The following is a 17,904-nucleotide window of genomic DNA, read 5'->3' as shown; positions in this document are numbered from 1 at the left end:
AAGGCACGCGTAGAATGCAGAAAGCGGAAAAGCAAATCACGAGTAGAATGCAGAAAACAGAAAAGCAAAGCACGAGTAGAATGCAGTTAACCATTAGACGGTATCAGGTTGGAGCTTGCCCTTGTTTGGCGTCGCAGAGAGCGTCTTCGACCGTTCTCTTGCCAGTCGTATCTTCCGCAGAGCAGTAGCCTCTTTCACAGCCGCTTCAGCTATACTCATAGGGTTCAAGTTATTTAAGCTTGCAGCAACTGCTGTCAAGCCAGTCGCATATTGCGTTACGTGGTTGGACAGTCTAGTAATATGTCTTTGTAAGTTTGCTGTGTCTTTGATAGTCTTCAAGATAGAATATGTCCAGTTAGGTTGGGGAGCAGTCAATGCGGTTGAACTAGTAATATTGTTATTTAATATAACAGAGTTCGCTCCGGGTCCTATGCTGGGGATGGGGGGGGGGGGGGGGGGGGGGGGGGGGGGGGGGGGGGGGGGGGGGGGGGGGGGGGTTGGTGGTCTTTGCAGTTCAGAAGTTATAGTCTTTCTTGCTTGCTATAAATATTATCTTGTTTTCAAGAGTATCTGGAATGAATGTGATGTTGATTATGATCGGGTATTTACTCTTAATGAAGAGGTCGAGCGTAGTGTTCGGGATGTCAAAGTTGGACTACTTTTTCTGATCGACATTATAGATGTTTGCGGGCTTCTCCGCTTCAGCGCCAGGTCTGACTATAGTGATACTGTAGATGATAGTCTTGTCTTTCATCGGATTCTTATAATCAATTAACGGATTCTTTGTTAAACGCGCTATCTCTTTTCTGAGTATACAATAGCCCTGGAAAATAGGGTACCAGCGGACACTCTTTTCCTCTAACCAGACTGTAGGACCGCGAGGGATGCGGCTAGGGCAGATTTCTCTTTTTCTGATGAAATTACTGGCCCATCTCTGGCCATGTGTAGTGGCTGTGATACTAGTATTATATAAGATTATGTAGATCTATGTGTCGGATAGATACGTGCAGGATGGCGGCTTTATCCATTGCGAGGTGTCTCTATGAATTGACCAGTAAGCTTGGATGAACAGTTACTGGTAAGTAACAGTTGAGTTGGATCGGCTTTTTCCAGTCGAGATGTTCGGCGCGAGGGCCATTTTATTGTGCCAAACAGTAGGATTGTAGTATTCTACTATTATATTGTTCATGAGTTCCTTGTCAGTGTCAGTCACTGATCAGTGCTTGATTCTGATCATATCGCTGTTGCTATTACTTTTGGACGAGGCTGTGGAGGCCATGGCTTTCTTCTGATATTATTTAGTGTTGTTTCTTGCGTGCTTCATCGTTTCTCGCGTTATTCGCTTATCAGTGGACGATCAAGTGTCTTTTCACGTCTCTTTCGCGCTCTATTTGCCAACGAATCGCGTTCTTCACGTGGATTCCTTGATAATGCCTCGTGCCGCCGGCCGTGGTCGTGGTGGCCGAGGTGCCAACCGAGGCGCTTCTGTTTCGGTGGTAGTTAATCATCGTCCCCTGCGCGATACTGTTATTAAGCCAAGGTATCTGTGGTGCATGTGTTGCCTTAGAACCGCTGTAGGCGAATTCAACCCCGCAATTATGGAAAAGCAAGCTCCTTTTGTGATTGATTGTATTCTCAATGCGGCCGGTTCGGTCCTCTGCCGTTAATACTTCGATAGACGTAGTAGCTGCGAATCGGTATGATTTCATAGCCCTTTCTTGGAATAACATGCTAACTGTCTAGTCGCCCGCCGGAATCCTCGGAAATGCTTACGAATACACTGATTTACTTAAATGGTACGCGGAGATCTTCTTCGTTGACTTGGAGGAGGGGGAGGAAGACGAGGATATCGTGATTTTAATAAGGATGTTCGCCGGGTGATTAATGAGGCATTTAAACATCTATCCTCTGTCTTTGTACAGATAGTAGCGGTTCATCGTCGTTACCACGGCTTGATGACCAACCAGAAATTGGTATGTAAGGATGGGCTCGATTTGGTGCTGATATACTAATATTTTGCCAGCGTCGCGTTATTGATCATGAAGTGTTTTTGGCGCGCCGCCGTGAACTTCCGGGAGTTAACTATGAGAAGTTGTATTTGATGCCTGGCGATGCGGGATATGTTCTGTGGACCGGTGTAAAGCGGTCGTTCCGCACCGCCATTATTGAAGTGTTGAACTGGCAATTCGAGGGTGATAACCTCGATGACGTGCTCGATAACGTATTGGAGGGTTGGCCAGTCATTATTGGGGAGCTGTAGGGGCTTTTCGGTGTGGCTGGCGTATAGGATAGTTTAAGAAGAAGGATGCGATTGAAGAGGAAGAAAGAATGGTAATAGGTAATATGGAGTAGATGAAGAAGAGAAGTAAAAGTTATGAGGAGAAAAGGGTAGATAAACAAAATTGGGTGGAGGGAATGAGGAGAGCTGAGGTGAAGTGAGATACAAAGTGAGGGGTGAAGTGAGGTAAGAGGTGAGGTGAAATGAGAGATAAGGTGAAGTAGGATTAGATTGACTTCGGAGAGTATTATTCAATACTGCCGGCACGGCCGAGAGCAAGCTTGCTAGGCATGATGATATAGAAGGTGTTCTTGTCCTCAGCGAGGAGGGGGATGTGAAGGAGGATAATGAAGGAAGGATATGGAGGAGAATAGCGAGGATGATAAAGAGTCTTGGTGGCTTCATTAGTATCTTTCTTCAGCTGGTGGTAGTGACTGCTTGTTTACTCCCGTTGCAATATATGCCGCCTCCTCTGGCTTTCCTGAATCTGAATTTCAACTGATGCGCTTCTCGTCGTGCCTTGACAGGTTGGCGTTTGAACTCTCTCTCTCTCTCTCTAGCTTGTTGTACTAGACATCTATGTCTTGTGCCTTGAGTTCCTGCAATTTATTTGGTAACTCCGTGTGCCAGGTAAGAGCACGGCCCTTTAGATAAAAAGGAAGTATGTTCAACACCCGGACGTCGGTCTTCTTGAGTGATGATCAAGCGGGTATGTCTAGTAAAGAATTTAACGTCTGTTGTCTTTGGGTTACAAGTCATGACATTAACTGGTTTCAGGCGTCGCGGTCTCAGATCTTAATAACTGTTGTAGTCAATATAAGTTTGACCATGATTATGTCTCCTGAGATCCTGCGATCTGTTACGTGAGTATCACGATCAAGCAGATACAGTGGTTCCATGGGTGGAATAGGAGCATTCCTCGCCCCTGACATCTGATGAGTGGCGTGATGTAATCATTGAAAGAGCGGCCTGACTGAGGTTCAGTAGAGTCGCGGAATAGAGACGTCGCTTTCGGGCGGTATTGTTGATCTTGTAGTACCAGTTAGTATGGTTGTCAGACCTCTTCTACCCAAAACAGCAGGAAATCGCGCGTTAGAAACCTTGTCACGCTCGAGTCCTGGTCACGCAATCGGTCTGTTCAGATTTGGTGGCGGATGAGGATTCAGACGTCTTCGCGGTGCTGATTGGTCGATGCGTGTTGTAAGAAGGCGAATCAGTACTAGAGCAAGCGTGTGCTATTGAACTTGAAACTGCAAGACTTTGCAGAGGGAAGTCAGTCTCGTGCAGTGTCCGAGGGGCTCAAGGACATGCTCCTAACCTGGCGCGTTCGTCTTGTGCAGGGGCGATCAACATTTTCTAGGGGAAGGATGCAGGGTTCAATGAGATGTAGAGAAGGAGATGGTCTTTATGTTTTACGTAGAATTGGTTTAATCTAGTTCTTTATTTGATGCTAAATACAAGAGGAGAGGATGCAAAGGAGCGGAAGAAACGGAGTGGGAGCCCATCCGGCAGTAGAATCCTGATCACCATAGTATCCAGCAAACTCCGATCATATAGATAAGCCGACAGTATCCATGTATAGACGTTGTCATGTGCCTGATGTACGCTTGAAGGCACGATGTTAGCAACAGGTGGTCACAGGGTGTCTCCTTCACGATCTATCGTCAACAAAGCCAAGATGTTGCATCGAGTCTTTCCTAGTAGAAACCCTCGCAGAATATCATTGAGGCAGCCAATCAACGCTTGCTGCATGGCCGTAAGCCAGGGAGGTTGCTCCTCTCCGCATCAACAGTAGATGGAGTGACGGACGACTCAAACGAGCACGATAACCACCGCCGGAGATCAGCCCGTCGGCGGGCTCAGCCAACCATTCGCTCGGCTTCTCAGGATTGGCTTGCCGACTCCCCGCCGGACTCCATCCCCGCTCCTCCCCACATCCTGAGTCACTGCGTGATATCAAGAAGACGGGCAGTCGCCAGGGCTTATCGCAGGCATAAATAGCCCTGGCTCCTGCTGCAAGTATGGCTTCTGAAATGCATTCTCAGCTTTATTACACTCAACTTACATTTAATCTACTCACTCGGCTATCTATATCCTGATCAATCATGACGAACTCAGGTACGTTCTATATAAACCAGACAATCTTGAGCCATTGCTCTTAGCTTATAACAAACCAGACACCGTCACGCGTAGCTCTGTCCTCCACCGTGATACCCGCTTCGTCCCCAAGAAAGCCATTGGTGGTAAAGGCAGCTACATCTTCCTCGAGGATGGCACCAAGTTCCTCGACTCGACCGGCGGTGCTGCCGTATCCTGCCTAGGCCATGGCCACGAGGAAGTCAGCCAAGCTGTGATTGATCAGATCAACAAGATATCGTACTGCCATACGGCATTCTTCGGAACAGAAGCATCTGAAGAGCTAGCTACCTTCCTTACCGAGTCGACTGGAGGCAAGCTGTCCAAGTTGCTCGTCGTGAATTCTGGTACGTTCACACGCCCACTTTTCACAATACTATGATCAAGTATTAACATCTTTTCAGGCTCTGAGGCCGTTGAGGCCGCATTGAAACTAGCCCGTCAATACTTCGTCGAGCTGCCAACCCCCCAACTACAGCGATCCAGATTCATTGCCCGAAAGCCCTCCTACCACGGCGTCACTTTGGGCGCCTTGTCAGTGGGCGGACACATGATCCGTCGAGAGCCTTTCGAGCCTATTTTATCAACCAACACATCCCACGTTTCGCCTTGCTACCCTTACCGAGGTAAGAAAGCGGGCGAGTCCGATGCGGATTACGTTGCCCGACTAGCAGCAGAACTCGACGCAGAGTTCCAGCGCGTCGGACCAGAGAATGTCTGCGCTTTCATTGCAGAGCCAGTTGTAGGAGCGGTAAGCAGGCATCCCTTTCCAAAATCACCATCATAATGCCTCAATAGATGCATCTCTTCTACCTAAGAGCTCAGCAACTAACGCAGCCAACCATCAAACTAGGCCCTAGGCGCTGTCCCCGCCCTCCCAGGCTACTTCCCCGCCATGAAAGCAATTTGCGAGAAATATGGCGCGCTCTTCATTCTAGACGAAATCATGAGCGGCATGGGACGCTGCGGCACCCTCCATGCCTGGGAACAAGAAGACGTAGTTCCCGATATCCAGACCATCGGCAAGGGACTAGGAGGCGGATACGCGCCCGTCTCTGGTCTCCTCATCAGCGAGAAGATCGTCGGGGTTCTCGACAAAGGCACCGGAGTGTTCCGACACGGTCAAACGTACCAGGGCCATCCTATCGCATGTGCTGCCGCATTGGCTGTGCAGAAGGTCATCAAGCGGGATAACCTGCTCGAGAATGTCAGGAACATGGGTAAGTATCTCGAGGAACGGCTGCGGGGCAGCTTAGAGCAACATCCTAATGTGGGTGAAATCCGAGGGAAGGGGCTGTTCTGGGGTGTAAGTAGTTCCCCTTGTTCCACGATTTTTTGTCGACTTTTAGTGTATCTGAGGATCGGATCGGATGAAAACTAATGTGCCTTGTATCTGCAGATCGAATTCGTGAAAGACAAAGAGACCAAAGAACCATTCAGTCCGGACAAGGGCGTGGCGTTCCTGATCCAAGAGACCGGGTTGAAACCGGAGTATGGGGTGTCGTTGTATGCTGCTAACGGGACGGTGGATTGTATGAAAGGGGACCATATTATTCTGGCCCCGCCGTATAATATCTCCAAGGAGGAGATCGATATCATCGTAGATACGGCGGTCAAGGTGCTTGATGTTGTTTTTGCGAAAGTTAATGCAGCTTGATGATCGGGTCTGTACTTCGTGTGCGGTTAACATTGCTGCCAATAATAAGTATATGGCTGAAGCCATTGCTTGATTTTATCAGCGGTCGATGCGGGGAATGGTCTATCTTGTTGAATGGATGAGGGGATAAATCACCATATACGTAAAGCAGCACCTAATGAATGTTGAGTATGTACCACACAAATGTGTCAAGACAATCTAATTCAAATTATATCCTTGCCCAGATAGTTCAATCCGGAGGGTGTATGGTTCCTTCTACTCAGTATTTCTAGTATTTATTCCTTGGTCTTGAGGCTACGTATTCTTGACTCACAATGGATTCTGATTTAGGATAGGACTGAGTTCGTCCTGACTGAACATTTTCGAGCTGATATAAGTGATGCACCTGGCAATGTCCACATTCGATCTCTATATTGAGAAATATGGTTTTAATATCTATTGGCACAACCTAATAAAGAAAGAGTTTGCTAGAAGATTATAATTAGGAATCTAAAATCTTCTTTAGAGCTGAGCCAGTTGCCTATCTATACCTTAATCCCATGGATGAAAATAGACTAGCTTCAATATTTGGATGAATATCTGCATAGTAACTGCAGATATATCCATTTTTTCAGCAAGCTCTTGTACTAGAATCTTAATATTTCTCTACATGAGATCTTGACCGGATATGTTGTAAATATAGTCCTGTCTTCTACAACTCAATCTATATATTCTGAAATTTACTATAAATGGTCCTTTCACAAGCGAGAGTAGGTTATTTTTTTTTCATTGTTCTAGTCTGATTATGCATTTTACCGCCTCGACTTCCCTTAGAGTCTATCCTCTCGATATCCTCAGTTTCTCGACTCGAAAGTGGGCAGGGCTTCACCGAAATATGAGCCTTGACCCTGTCGTAATAACCGCTCGGTTATCTGGTAAAAGACTGGCACTTGGTCATTCTTGCGTCAACAATTATAACTCGCCCATGTTCCCCGTTATATTTGATCATTCTCCCGTCAGTACCTGCCTATAGTTCTGGCACCTACCGTAGGTACACCATAATGAAGACATCATCAACTACCTCCTGGTAGAAACCACTTCACCCCTTTGACTCACATAGCTTCCTGTCAACACGCTTATCCCACTCCAGTTTTACTTCTCATCTATGCAATTACCTCACTTCACTTCACTTGTTAAAAGAATACCCAAACAGCACATAAGAGGGTTGAGAAATCGTTCAAAGGAAATAATAGAACCTCCTGATTTCGAAATTCAGGGAGATAAAAGGTTTACCGCTGTTGTAGCAGTTACGATCAATTTTATGTCTGGGCCTGCCATAATTTCCCGTTCCGAACGTGTTGAGTTGGCTCGCATAAACGCCAAAATGCATATGCTAGATTCCCGTATTGAACAAATACGCAAGGATACTCAACAGCTAAGCGAGGATACTCAACAGCTAAGCGAGGATACTGACTCGCTTAGAGCCTGGATGTCCGAACTTCACCACGCATCTGATCAGTTCTGGCAACGGACGAGCAGTCAATTCGACAGTGATGTCGCCGAGATGAGAGACAGATTCCTCTCCACGTTCCGAAGAGAATTTATGGGCGATCAGACGGTGGATAATCAACGACTCATTAATTCAGGATATATTATGGCCCTTGGAGGTAATTTCAGAGTGGATGCCTTCCTATACCAGGACGATTCCCGGTATGTCGATGGAGATGGAAAGGTACACCAACCACGCACTGACCGGGATACCTTTCGGCTTCTCTATGGGGTTGATCCTAGCATTGCTGAGAAGATCAGTAAGTCTTGATACATTGTCATACACGCTTGATTTCTATCAATGCTCCTGTACTTCTTGTATTGTTTATCCAGGGGCTGACCTTAACTACGTTAAGACTACACTCCGACAGTTCTGGTACTACAAAGACATGCCGAAGTCAAAGCCTCTGGCAAGCGTGGAGGAATCGACGTGTTCGAGGAACGATTTAAGACATTCTTACGTGTCTTGGAGTCAGCTAAATACGCTGGGGATTATTTGGATCCAATGCGGGAAGAGGATCAGCTTGGAGAACTTCTATCAGCGTACAGAGAGTTCTGGAATGCTAACAAGTTGATGCGATAAGCAACATTGATAAGTCTTAAAAGGAAGACGTGGACTGCGTGAGAAATGTGATGGCTTTGGCTTGAAACCTTTCTCTTATACTCTATTCCTATATGTATTCTAGCTAGCGCTTCTCATATAAGTAAGAGACACATCTCACATTAATGACACATCTCACATTAATGACACACAGCGATTTTACAAGTCAAGCTTATAAGTGATGCCGTTATGGTCTGCCCGATACTGTTCGGATACCTAGGAGCCCACAGCTTCTCGCTTTATTCAATCATATAGCCAGGGATTCTTGGATGGCGAAAGAAACCTCTTTCTCGAGCTTAATGAGACGCCCGAATCCGGGGTCGGAAATTTATCGACAGGCGACATAAGTCATTGACGATCATTTGCGCAAACATGGTGTTCACCAGGATGCCTTTCAGAAGCAGACGTGGATGCCTGTCCCGGAAGGATTCATAGGCCCCTTCGAAAATATTTCCTGACCCGCAGAGGCCTACAGAAATCCATTCTTTGTCGCTTCTGGCATCGTAGGCATAGAAGTCAAGATCCCAGCGTGTGTCACTGCTGGTTGCGAGACCAAGGAGAGTTGACTCTGTTGATAATTGTTGGGCACTACAAACATGCCCAGATCCCAGGGAGCACAGTACCCAGTTTTAGACTGTCTTAATTCAACGGAATCTTTGAGCCTTGACACACGAAGCCAGTCTGGGCAGAGCCCATGCACTCAGCTGATCTGACCCTGATAGTAGAAGATGACTTTACCATCGCGATATAGCCCCGATAAATGCATGAATAACCGCGTAACTGCTACCTGAAACTGGCATGCCACATCCCTCCCATCTAAAAATGATAGGAGCTGGGTACTCCGGGTTGTATGGTTTGTAGCCACCTCCTGTTTGGCCTAATTGGAGGCTCTATGAGGCTGCATACGCAGTTCCAGATTAGTGGTGTTTGGAAGCCGGGGGAAACATGCCACCCATAATCTCATTTCGCGGCGTGTCCAGTTCAGGACGGTTCTCCCAGTATCCCCGTAGAACGCGGCAGTTATATAGATAAGGACGATATTCCAGCGCTGGAAAGCGGATTCCAACATGTTGCATCTGTGAGGCACTTATAAGTGTCATGTAGAATGACTGACGAGCATAGTAAGACTTACCGAAGCTGGTTGGGTCTGAACAGCCTCAGACTTCCCAATATGTCCCCTTTCGGTCGAATTTTCGCTTGTAGTGGCCAAGTCCGGGCCCGTTGGCTCAAGGGGAGTTGTTCGAGCAGTTTCCGCTTTGAGAAAGCTCTGTACTGTGACTGCTAGCTTTGCATGAAATAATGCAATATACTGTTATAGCGATTCTGAACTTCGCGTTCCAGAAAACTGGGAAACGGCATGCGTTGATCTCACGCACGAGTATGTCCCCATAGCGCGCGAGAGGATCTTGATGGAGGTAAGGCTCGTACAACTGCATGATCGTATGTAAGGTTACCATAGTCGCTTCATGTCAAACAAATGTAGAAGGACACTTACTGTTTCGAAGAATCCACGAGGTCGCAGGGAGTTCCTTATTCTTTCGTAATAGAACACCGATACGCTCAGGCGATCGGCACCAGAGATGCCGTCGACTTTGAAAATGCATTGGCAGCATCGATTAAGGCCTCGAAAGCTGCTCTCTTCCAGTCGCCGTCCGCCAGGGAATACTAGAAGTAATTAAACTTCTCATCACTTGACATGCCTCAAGACCCGCGTTATAGCAAGTCTGGGGTCCCATGGCTTTGCTGAGAGAGTTTGACGCGTAAGACTACATGGTTAGGACCCTGACTGGGACGAGAATAAAGACAGTTGCCAAGTCAGTATGGCAGATGCCAACGCGATAACCAGTAGACCAAAAACGATATATCGTGTCTATCTGGATAGCAGACGAAGATGAAGTAGAGTGGGTGGATGGTAAGGAGGAGAAAGAAGGAGGGAAAAGGGAAGAATTTATAAGGTTGTTCAGAAAGAAGAAGGCAGTGAAATTCCCAATCATCATTCACTGTACATTCACTTGTTGTGTTACTATTTCACTTTACTTCCACTGCTGACTTCACTTTGTTCCACTCTCATTCCATTATCCATCTTCCCTTGTCTTCCACCTACACTTCCAACTCTTCCAACAAGCCAGTGAACCTCACTTCCCCCCTCCCCCCGTGTCTTCTCGAAACCACATCCCAGAGTCCACTCATTGACAATGGATGCGTAAGTCTTCCACTCTCGTCGAAAATATAAGATACTAATACTACTCATGTGAAGGTCTAAGGAAAGCACTAAGCTCCCTGGCTCAGAGAGTCTGGACAACTCGAACGCTGAATTGAGCGAGCCTGCCACACACAGCTCGGCTTCTGTTGCGCCTACTGTCTACGACGCTGATCTACTACTTCGGATTTGCCCAGCTCATCTCATGGGTTCTCGATGCAATCACGAATTATGGACGGGGGTCAAGTGCGATCGGTTGCTCATCTGCGAGGTAGGCTACTCACAAATTGATTGGTGCTTAATGTAAGAAACAGTGCTAATCATGACATTATTATAGTACGTCAGGGATTATGTCTGCGAAGGGACCACGTGCCAATACCTTCACAGCATTCCGAGAAGCTGTCTGACCGTGAAGCGGCATCGCAAGTGCAGAGAAGGTTGCACAGATGCACACGATTTTATGGATGCAAGAACGGAGAACGCCAAAGAGTTGGTTGACCATTGCCAAACTATCATGCGTTAAGGTACTGGCTGGGAGGAAATAGTGACTAGTTCAAATGGAACATAACAGGAAGCTTATAGTTACATACACCAATTATAGCTTCATATCACGCTTTAGCCTCAATCGCTGTCGCCTTCAATCCCGTAGAAGCATCCTGATCCTTGCTTTCTCCATTTGCGGCTACCACTGTAGCAGGCGCAGGTCCCTCTGCCCACATGCTCGCCACAGTTTCCACGGCTCGTTCGACGACGACGCGGACCCGATCCCTTAGTGCAGGGTTGGCGCACTCCACTTCCAAATCTTCCAGCCATATCCGGGCGATGTGCTTGTCGACCTTGATTTCGAGCCCCGGGAATGGAATGCCTAGTGCGTGGAGACGAGAAATCTCGGCTGCTTCTAGCTCTGTTAGGTCATCTTCGTCTTCCTCTTCCTCCTCTTCTTCTTCTTCCTTCACAGGGGTCGACTTGTCGTCGGAGTCAACTTTGTTGGTGGTGCCGTTCGTAATGCTATTGGGCGGTAGGCGTGGACGCTCGATGGCTGTGATCTCAGAGCCGAATTGTGCTTGGAGCATCATGAGGAGACGTCGGAAACGCTCTTCTGGTCCGACGTTGGAGTGGGGGTTGGGGATCTGATGGGCGTGGTCGTCGTCGTGATGGTGGTGGTGATGGTGATGCTTGTGCTTTGCGGATTCTGTATGATTCGTAGTTAAGAGGATGGTTCTTCATGGGTATTGTTATAGGTGGTTGCCACTTACGTTTCACTGAAGCAGGGCTGCTCTCAACAGTCAGGAGGACCGCCATGACTGCATCAGCAACTCCATCGTTCATCATGTTCCCTTCCCATTCAAGTTCGACTTCGCGAGTGCGAGGATAGTATCGGATGAGCACGCAACCCATGACCAGGTAGGTTTGCGTATCTCCCATGGGGATTTCTTCATCGGCGGTTTCTTCCTTGAACTTCTCCCCGTTGGCTTTATCCATTTCATCTTCCTGTCCCTTCTTGACAACCTCCTGCTGGGATTTGCCGACTTCTTCGATGGCACCAAAGGTACCTTCGAGAGCCCATTTAATCAAGTCCATGCTTGCAGAGCTCAACGTAATATGCTGCTTGCATGTGATAGCGGTAGTTGTCAACCCAGCATATTCGCGGAGATCGTCAGGTGCCATTAGTGATAGGTTGAAGCCATTCTGGACGAGGACACCAGACATGAGCTGGCCATCGTCTTGCTCCGAAGGAGGCGCGATTTGAGCCAGTTTCCCCACTACCTTCGCGATCTTGTCCTTCTTGAAAGGGATGCGAACCTCTTCGCAATTACCCGGCGTGTAGACCTTGACTTTCACAGTCTTCTCGGCATTGAGACTGAGCAGCTTCGACTTGAGTCGCATCATTTGGTGTTTTTCACCGTGGACAAGGATCTGAGGAGAATGAGTAACCCAAACATATTGTGACGGGAGGTAAAAGGGGGCTACATACCACGACAGGTGCAGAGACTTCTTCAATGAAATTTCTGTTCTCAACTCCATCTACATGGGCGGCGAAACTGACCTCGTCCACTGTACATCTTCTGGGAATCATAACCTTCTGCTCTTCTTCATTTCCGGCAGCCATGCCTCGCCTCACCAATCCCGTCGTTGCTCTTGACATGACCGCAGGGATTTGCTCTGGTTCGTTCAGGATCTGCTTGGCCATTGTGCCCTCAACACTGTAGCCTGTCATGACCACACCATTGCGTTCGTTTGGGGCCCACCGCTCCAGAAGCTCCCTACTGGTTCCTGTCTGGAGCATACCTGGTGAAGCCAGCATAACACATCCTCCTACATCATCGAAACGTTCCAGGCTGCGCAAACTTCTGACGAATCTGAAGTCCCAGGGCCCTGCACTGACACTCTTGTCACCACTAGCTTCCGCTTCCGCCATACGCTGACGGAAGAGTCGCTTAATGTTATCGTTCATTGCACCTATATATGTTTGATACACGACCATACATCTGCGAGCCGTATTTCCGATATAGTAGATAGGTATCTTCTGAAGTTCGGGATGTGTCTCCCAGTATTCATCCAGAATGAGCAACAACTCCTGGGCGCGACCCAGGGCAAACACCGGCATTAAGACCCTGCCTCCGCGATTCAAGACTCCGGTAATGGCTTTCATCAGGGCCGCTTCACGTTCCAGGCGGGGGGGATTCGACGAAATGCCGAACGTTGACTCGGTGATAAGCACGTCGATTTTCACACCTTTGGGAACTTCGGCGGGGATCAGGTGTCTGTCTTCCTCACGAGAATAGTCACCGGTAAAGAGGATGTTGAGGCCGGCAATTGAAATCAGAAACATTGCTGCACCAAGGACGTGGCCAGCAGGGAAGGGAGTAATGCGAATGCTATTGATAGTGTGCGTTGTGTTGAAGTCGATCGTCTCGATCAAGGGAAGCGTGGACAAATGGTCCTGCTCGGTATACAGAGTGGTGCGTTGATCCGAAGACGAGGCCGTGCTGCTCACACGCACATTGTCCTGAATCAACCATTTGTAGATGGCTTTGGTGGCGTGTGTCATGAATACACGGCCCTTGAAATTGGTCTTGCTGAGCACATAAGGGAGCGCGGAGGAATGATCAACATGGAAACTATGAGGTAAGGAGTGTATCTATCAGCCGACTGTCCGATTGAGATGGCCGAGCAAGAGTGAAATTGCAATAGTGGAGCAGAGACTGCGTTAAAAGGCACGGATACAGAGATACAACGCAAAGACCAAGATGAATAACTAGCATATATTGTATTGTGTCTCTCAGTACATGAGCAGATGCAATTGTTATGACGGCAGAGAAGAACTCTGCCACCATGCTGGGAAACCAAGGAGAGATGTGGTGTGGGATGCTATCCACGGCCATGAACAACCCCAGCTTGCTCAGGGGCGACGGTGTAGGAAGGGTGACTAGGGGAACGCAAAAGAGAGACTGTCCCACATACTGGCTGATCAGAAGAATATCTACCGTGCTAAGGTCAAATTCGTCAAAGAAGGGCAGAGCCGAGAAGCCTTCTTTCGCAGGATGCATACCGGCGTCAAGCTGATGAAACCAGAGTCAGTAAACGGTAAAGACAGCATTGGGTCGCGAATGACACACCATCACTGTTTTGCCCTTATACTGGATTATATGACATGATCGCCCGACTTCATTTCCACCTCCTAGACAATAAAAGGCCAATTCATCCGTTGGATCGGCCGGCTCGTCATCCACCGCGGCATTTAAGGCCGATGCCTTTCGTTTTGTGGCCATGATTGGGGGGCTTTGGATAAGCTACAAGTAGCGATGCGGAACTGGTGGAAGTATTCAGCAGGCCGGTACGGATGCGACGGGGTCAATAGTAGGTGGTGGTGTTCCTGGAAGTGCCGATATTCCTAGACTGGCTGCCTTTGCTCCGTAGGATGTCAGTTGACGCGGAATTCACTACCCATGATATGTACTGCAAAGAACTTGATCCGGGATCTGCAGGAGTTTAAGTAGTCAGTGCAGCCGCCGCCGCCGTAGTATCTTGAGCAATAGACGAAGTGTGTTATATCTCCGGCATTTCCTGCAACTGGGCGCAATAAAGACACGGAGAGTCGCGAAACCAAGAAGCGCAAAGGTCCAGCATGGCGCGCACTTACCTAAGCCAGCCACGTGATGCTCCCGGGCGGATCGCCGCAACAGCAAACCTCGTCGGTGCGAAGCTCCCCTTCGCCGTTCGCGAGAGTAACACCGACGAACCCCGTTGACCTTCTTCCCTCCCTCCGCTGCTCACTTCTTCACCAAGACCCCCCGTTCGATTACTCTACGCCATTCATATATCGCTTGCGATGACCTGAGATGGTCTCACTTGGTGGAGGAGGCGGTTAAAGTAGTCCGCCCGGTTTTCCTACAAACATACATACAACGCGAAACACCTTCCCTTTTGGCGTCCAGCGCAACCGTGACTCGCTCTTGCCTTTAGTTCTTCAATTTGGAATTTTCATCGAAGCCACAATATCCATTCACCATGGCGCAGCCCCAGCAACAACACTTGACGCAGTCATTTTCCCCGCCGGTTTCCTCACCTTCACCTGGTGCCCCATCGCCTGTAAATGGTGGTGTCCCTCCACCTCTCAAGCGTCAACGTCTCTCACCTCTCCCCCAGTCCCAGTCCCCTTACGCCTCACCTAGCTTCGGGACTTTACAACTGCCACAACACCAGCCCGCTCCTATGACTACACCGACCATGAACATGAACGGCGTCCCCCAGACTCCCGCTCCTCCTCCACCTCCACCTCCAGGCGCGATGGGGCCTCCTTCTCGACCGGCAGACAAGGCTACCGATGCTGCTGAGCTCACAGATGTGCTAGCATCATCAGGAATTGATGTCCGGGAAGAGGAGGCCTACTTGACGAGCAGTTACTCTGGTCCTCCGGTGCAGGCTCAACAACCACCTCGCCCTCAACAGCCACAGATCCCGCAGCAACAACCTCAACAGTCGGTGCCACCTGCTGTCAACACCTCGTTCACATCACAAACATCGACAATCGGGAGCGTTCCTACGACTCCTAGTTTTGAACAACCTTCCCCATATAAGCCGGCGACGACGCAGGATTCCTTCTACAGGGAGCCGTCGACGCAGCCTCCTGCGCCTTTCAAGGATCCCAATGAGCCGACCCGCGAAGACACTGAGGCAGCTCGGCGCGCGCAGTATACTCTACAAGACTCTTTCTTGTGGACTAAGGTATTGGAGCAGAGGCTGCAGAAACGTGGATTCGAACTCGGAGTCCGTATACCGGCAGAGGGCCTGTATCATCCCGTGCCCGGTCGCCAACAACCTATCGAAGTCACTGGACCAGATGGATCATCGATCATACGTTCCGGGCAAACAATCTTGAACCAGACCGGCGCACCTCTATTGGACATTCTCAGCTTAATGTCCATCGCATGTGAAGAGCGGTTGCGAACGGTGGTCGATTATTCTTCAACACTGGCTCGAAGTCGACGCGCACACTCACACGGAATTGTCCCCACCGATTGGAAGGACGTTGCTACATCGGCTAATGCTGTCAATGGGAATGTGGAAAATCCTAGCACACCACTTAAGCGTAGGTTTACCCCGAGATATTAAGAAGTGTTTCAAACTAATCAATTGGCAATAGGCCCGCTATCAGCAACCGAACCGCAGGGTACCAAAGCACTGTCGGAGAAGTATCGTCTACTTATGGACAAGGACAATTCCAGCGAAGAGGCCCGTGCTGCGAAACGTACCAGACGCAGCACGAATGCCATCCTTGGAGAAGGGGGAGCGAGCCGATCGGAATCCGTGGATATCCCTGGCTCCGGCGCCTCCACACCGATCGGAGAGAGAGCCCCTAGTATCGATAAGAAGGGAATGTCGAAGAAGGAAGCTAAGAAGCTGATGGATGCCAAGGCGAGCGAGGCTCAGCAACATCAGCAGTCGGTAGAGACCGCGCGCCTGGCTACTAACAGCATGCTGTCTGGTCGCATGTTTGGAACCAAGAAATCTTACTCGTGGCTAAATCGTGGTGCAGCAGCTGGCAGTGGATTCTCCACGCCGTCCCGCGTCAACACTGCCACGCCGCCTGCGAGCACGGACAAACCCGGACGTTCCGGTGAACCTGCCGCCGTGCCTGCAAAACGTCTGGGAACATGGCGAGAAGACAAAGACAGAGGCGCCGGCATTCAGGTCCGGGATGTTCTGTTTATGCTGGAGCTGGATGGCAGAGGCCCTCGACACGTACAAAAAGCCTACTCGAAGGATGTGAAGGAGGATCGAGCGGACTGAGATTACCTGGCATATGTCGCTCCAGCGGTTTGTAATTCCGTTTTGGGTTCCATGCTGTGACTGCGCAGGATCGTGGTTACTTGGCAAGGTGGCATACTCCGCAGTGCTCGCAGTTGGTGTTTTTACCATTCATTGTATGTGCATTTGCCCATTTCTTTTCGCATCCGATTGTGAGGTCCCGGACTATTGTCTGAGTGATACTCAAGCATCCGAATCTCTTCCTTTCTTCTAAGTTTACTACCCCCTGTTTAATTGCCCCGGGTCTCTGCCCGATATTTTATGTGGATGTATTACCTTTTTTCATACCCGTGTGTTACGGAGGGACACCAGGGTATTGCTATTGCGATCCGCTTGCTTCATCTCCTGACCGACGGCAGTGAGCAGCAAACGCCATTTCATGATGCTTCTGAGAATTGTCGGACAATCCAGTGACGTATTGTCTGGAAGACGGCAATTTGACGCCTCGTGAATAGTTGGCTCTGCCAGTGTGCCACGGGGGGAAGAGAGCGAAACGAAAGAAATGAAAGAAACGGCATGGGCAGACTACGTCTCTCCGTGTAGTACTCGGTCACCGCATTTCATACCTTTGAAATGATATGACATATTTGCCTAGCAGACTGACCGTCTTCCATCCCTTCTTTCCCTACTATTCCCACGTAGACTAGTTGTAGTCTGTTCGTACCTGAGGCCATTCGTGCTGCATGCCAAGCCCGAGGTTTCCCAGAGGAGTTTAGGGTTGACGCCTAGATCGTTCCGGGCATCAGGTGGGACCAAACACGCAAGTCTCTTTCAGCCGGACAACTGAATCTGACTTCATGGTTAGTTGCCCGGGGGGAGTTGCCAATCAGCTTGTCCACCAGACCTTTCAGCCGTTTTGTTCCAGTCACACTCAGATCATCGCCCTCTCATCCCTACGATTGATCCCTCTTTCTACAGACCAGAGCAGCAAAGCGGGGTTCCCCAAGAGCATGATCAACTCAGCGGGGGAGGGTACCACCCCAACTTCAAAAACAAGAGGATCAACTTCGGGGGAATGATGTCAGAGATCAGGGACTAAAGAATTGGGACGAAGGGAGCACAAGGCCGAAAAGCGGAGATTCGCCGCCCCCAAATCCAATCAAACGCCTCCGCGGCGTCATCACCCAGAGCATCCTTGTCTCGGGTTATTATTAAACCTTCTCCCAGGGCAAATTGGCGGTACGAGGCATCTC

The 17,904-nt window shown here is 49.1% G+C and overlaps 7 protein-coding genes across 7 annotated transcripts; 5 read left to right on the top strand and 2 right to left on the bottom strand.

Moving 5' to 3' along the window:
* Positions 1 to 1,598: 1,598 nt before the first annotated feature.
* Positions 1,599 to 2,277, top strand: BDQ94DRAFT_183834 (uncharacterized protein; the record flags this gene model as incomplete). The annotated part of the gene is made up of 4 exons (XM_026774507.1): positions 1,599 to 1,652; positions 1,744 to 1,815; positions 1,866 to 1,973; positions 2,024 to 2,277. The coding sequence occupies 4 exons, from the start codon at positions 1,599 to 1,601 to the stop codon at positions 2,258 to 2,260; spliced, it is 471 nt and encodes a 156-aa protein (XP_026629852.1). The 3' UTR covers positions 2,261 to 2,277.
* BDQ94DRAFT_136948 (uncharacterized protein) lies at positions 1,988 to 3,132 on the bottom strand. The gene has a single exon (XM_026764969.1). It carries the CDS (start codon positions 2,681 to 2,683, stop codon positions 2,294 to 2,296), a length of 390 nt encoding a protein of 129 aa, XP_026629851.1. The 5' UTR covers positions 2,684 to 3,132; the 3' UTR covers positions 1,988 to 2,293.
* A 1,101-nt stretch (positions 3,133 to 4,233) lies between these two features.
* Positions 4,234 to 6,293, top strand: BDQ94DRAFT_102810 (aminotransferase, class III). The gene is made up of 5 exons (XM_026763366.1): positions 4,234 to 4,396; positions 4,456 to 4,761; positions 4,819 to 5,165; positions 5,268 to 5,720; positions 5,814 to 6,293. Exons 1-5 carry the CDS (start codon positions 4,384 to 4,386, stop codon positions 6,069 to 6,071), a joined length of 1,377 nt encoding a protein of 458 aa, XP_026629850.1. The 5' UTR covers positions 4,234 to 4,383; the 3' UTR covers positions 6,072 to 6,293.
* Positions 6,294 to 7,434: 1,141 nt separating this feature from the next.
* BDQ94DRAFT_166924 (uncharacterized protein) lies at positions 7,435 to 8,181 on the top strand (the record flags this gene model as incomplete). The annotated part of the gene is made up of 2 exons (XM_026770675.1): positions 7,435 to 7,858; positions 7,970 to 8,181. The coding sequence occupies 2 exons, from the start codon at positions 7,435 to 7,437 to the stop codon at positions 8,179 to 8,181; spliced, it is 636 nt and encodes a 211-aa protein (XP_026629849.1).
* A 2,213-nt stretch (positions 8,182 to 10,394) lies between these two features.
* On the top strand, positions 10,395 to 10,922 carry BDQ94DRAFT_166923 (uncharacterized protein; the record flags this gene model as incomplete). The annotated part of the gene is made up of 3 exons (XM_026770674.1): positions 10,395 to 10,402; positions 10,457 to 10,670; positions 10,737 to 10,922. 3 exons carry the CDS (start codon positions 10,395 to 10,397, stop codon positions 10,920 to 10,922), a joined length of 408 nt encoding a protein of 135 aa, XP_026629848.1.
* Positions 10,888 to 14,172, bottom strand: ysh1 (cleavage polyadenylation factor subunit YSH1; the record flags this gene model as incomplete). Its single annotated transcript, XM_026774506.1, has 5 exons — positions 10,888 to 11,591; positions 11,656 to 12,316; positions 12,375 to 13,521; positions 13,727 to 13,962; positions 14,020 to 14,172. The coding sequence occupies 5 exons, from the start codon at positions 14,170 to 14,172 to the stop codon at positions 11,008 to 11,010; spliced, it is 2,781 nt and encodes a 926-aa protein (XP_026629847.1). The 3' UTR covers positions 10,888 to 11,007.
* A 460-nt stretch (positions 14,173 to 14,632) lies between these two features.
* BDQ94DRAFT_136943 (uncharacterized protein) lies at positions 14,633 to 17,316 on the top strand. Its single transcript, XM_026764968.1, has 2 exons — positions 14,633 to 15,992; positions 16,047 to 17,316. The coding sequence occupies exons 1-2, from the start codon at positions 14,912 to 14,914 to the stop codon at positions 16,691 to 16,693; spliced, it is 1,728 nt and encodes a 575-aa protein (XP_026629846.1). The 5' UTR covers positions 14,633 to 14,911; the 3' UTR covers positions 16,694 to 17,316.
* Positions 17,317 to 17,904: the final 588 nt, after the last annotated feature.

Source organism: Aspergillus welwitschiae (assembly GCF_003344945.1).
Source record: "Aspergillus welwitschiae strain CBS 139.54b unplaced genomic scaffold BDQ94scaffold_5, whole genome shotgun sequence".
Classification (NCBI taxonomy): domain Eukaryota; kingdom Fungi; phylum Ascomycota; class Eurotiomycetes; order Eurotiales; family Aspergillaceae; genus Aspergillus; species Aspergillus welwitschiae.
This window is presented reverse-complemented; position numbering and strand designations above follow the sequence as displayed.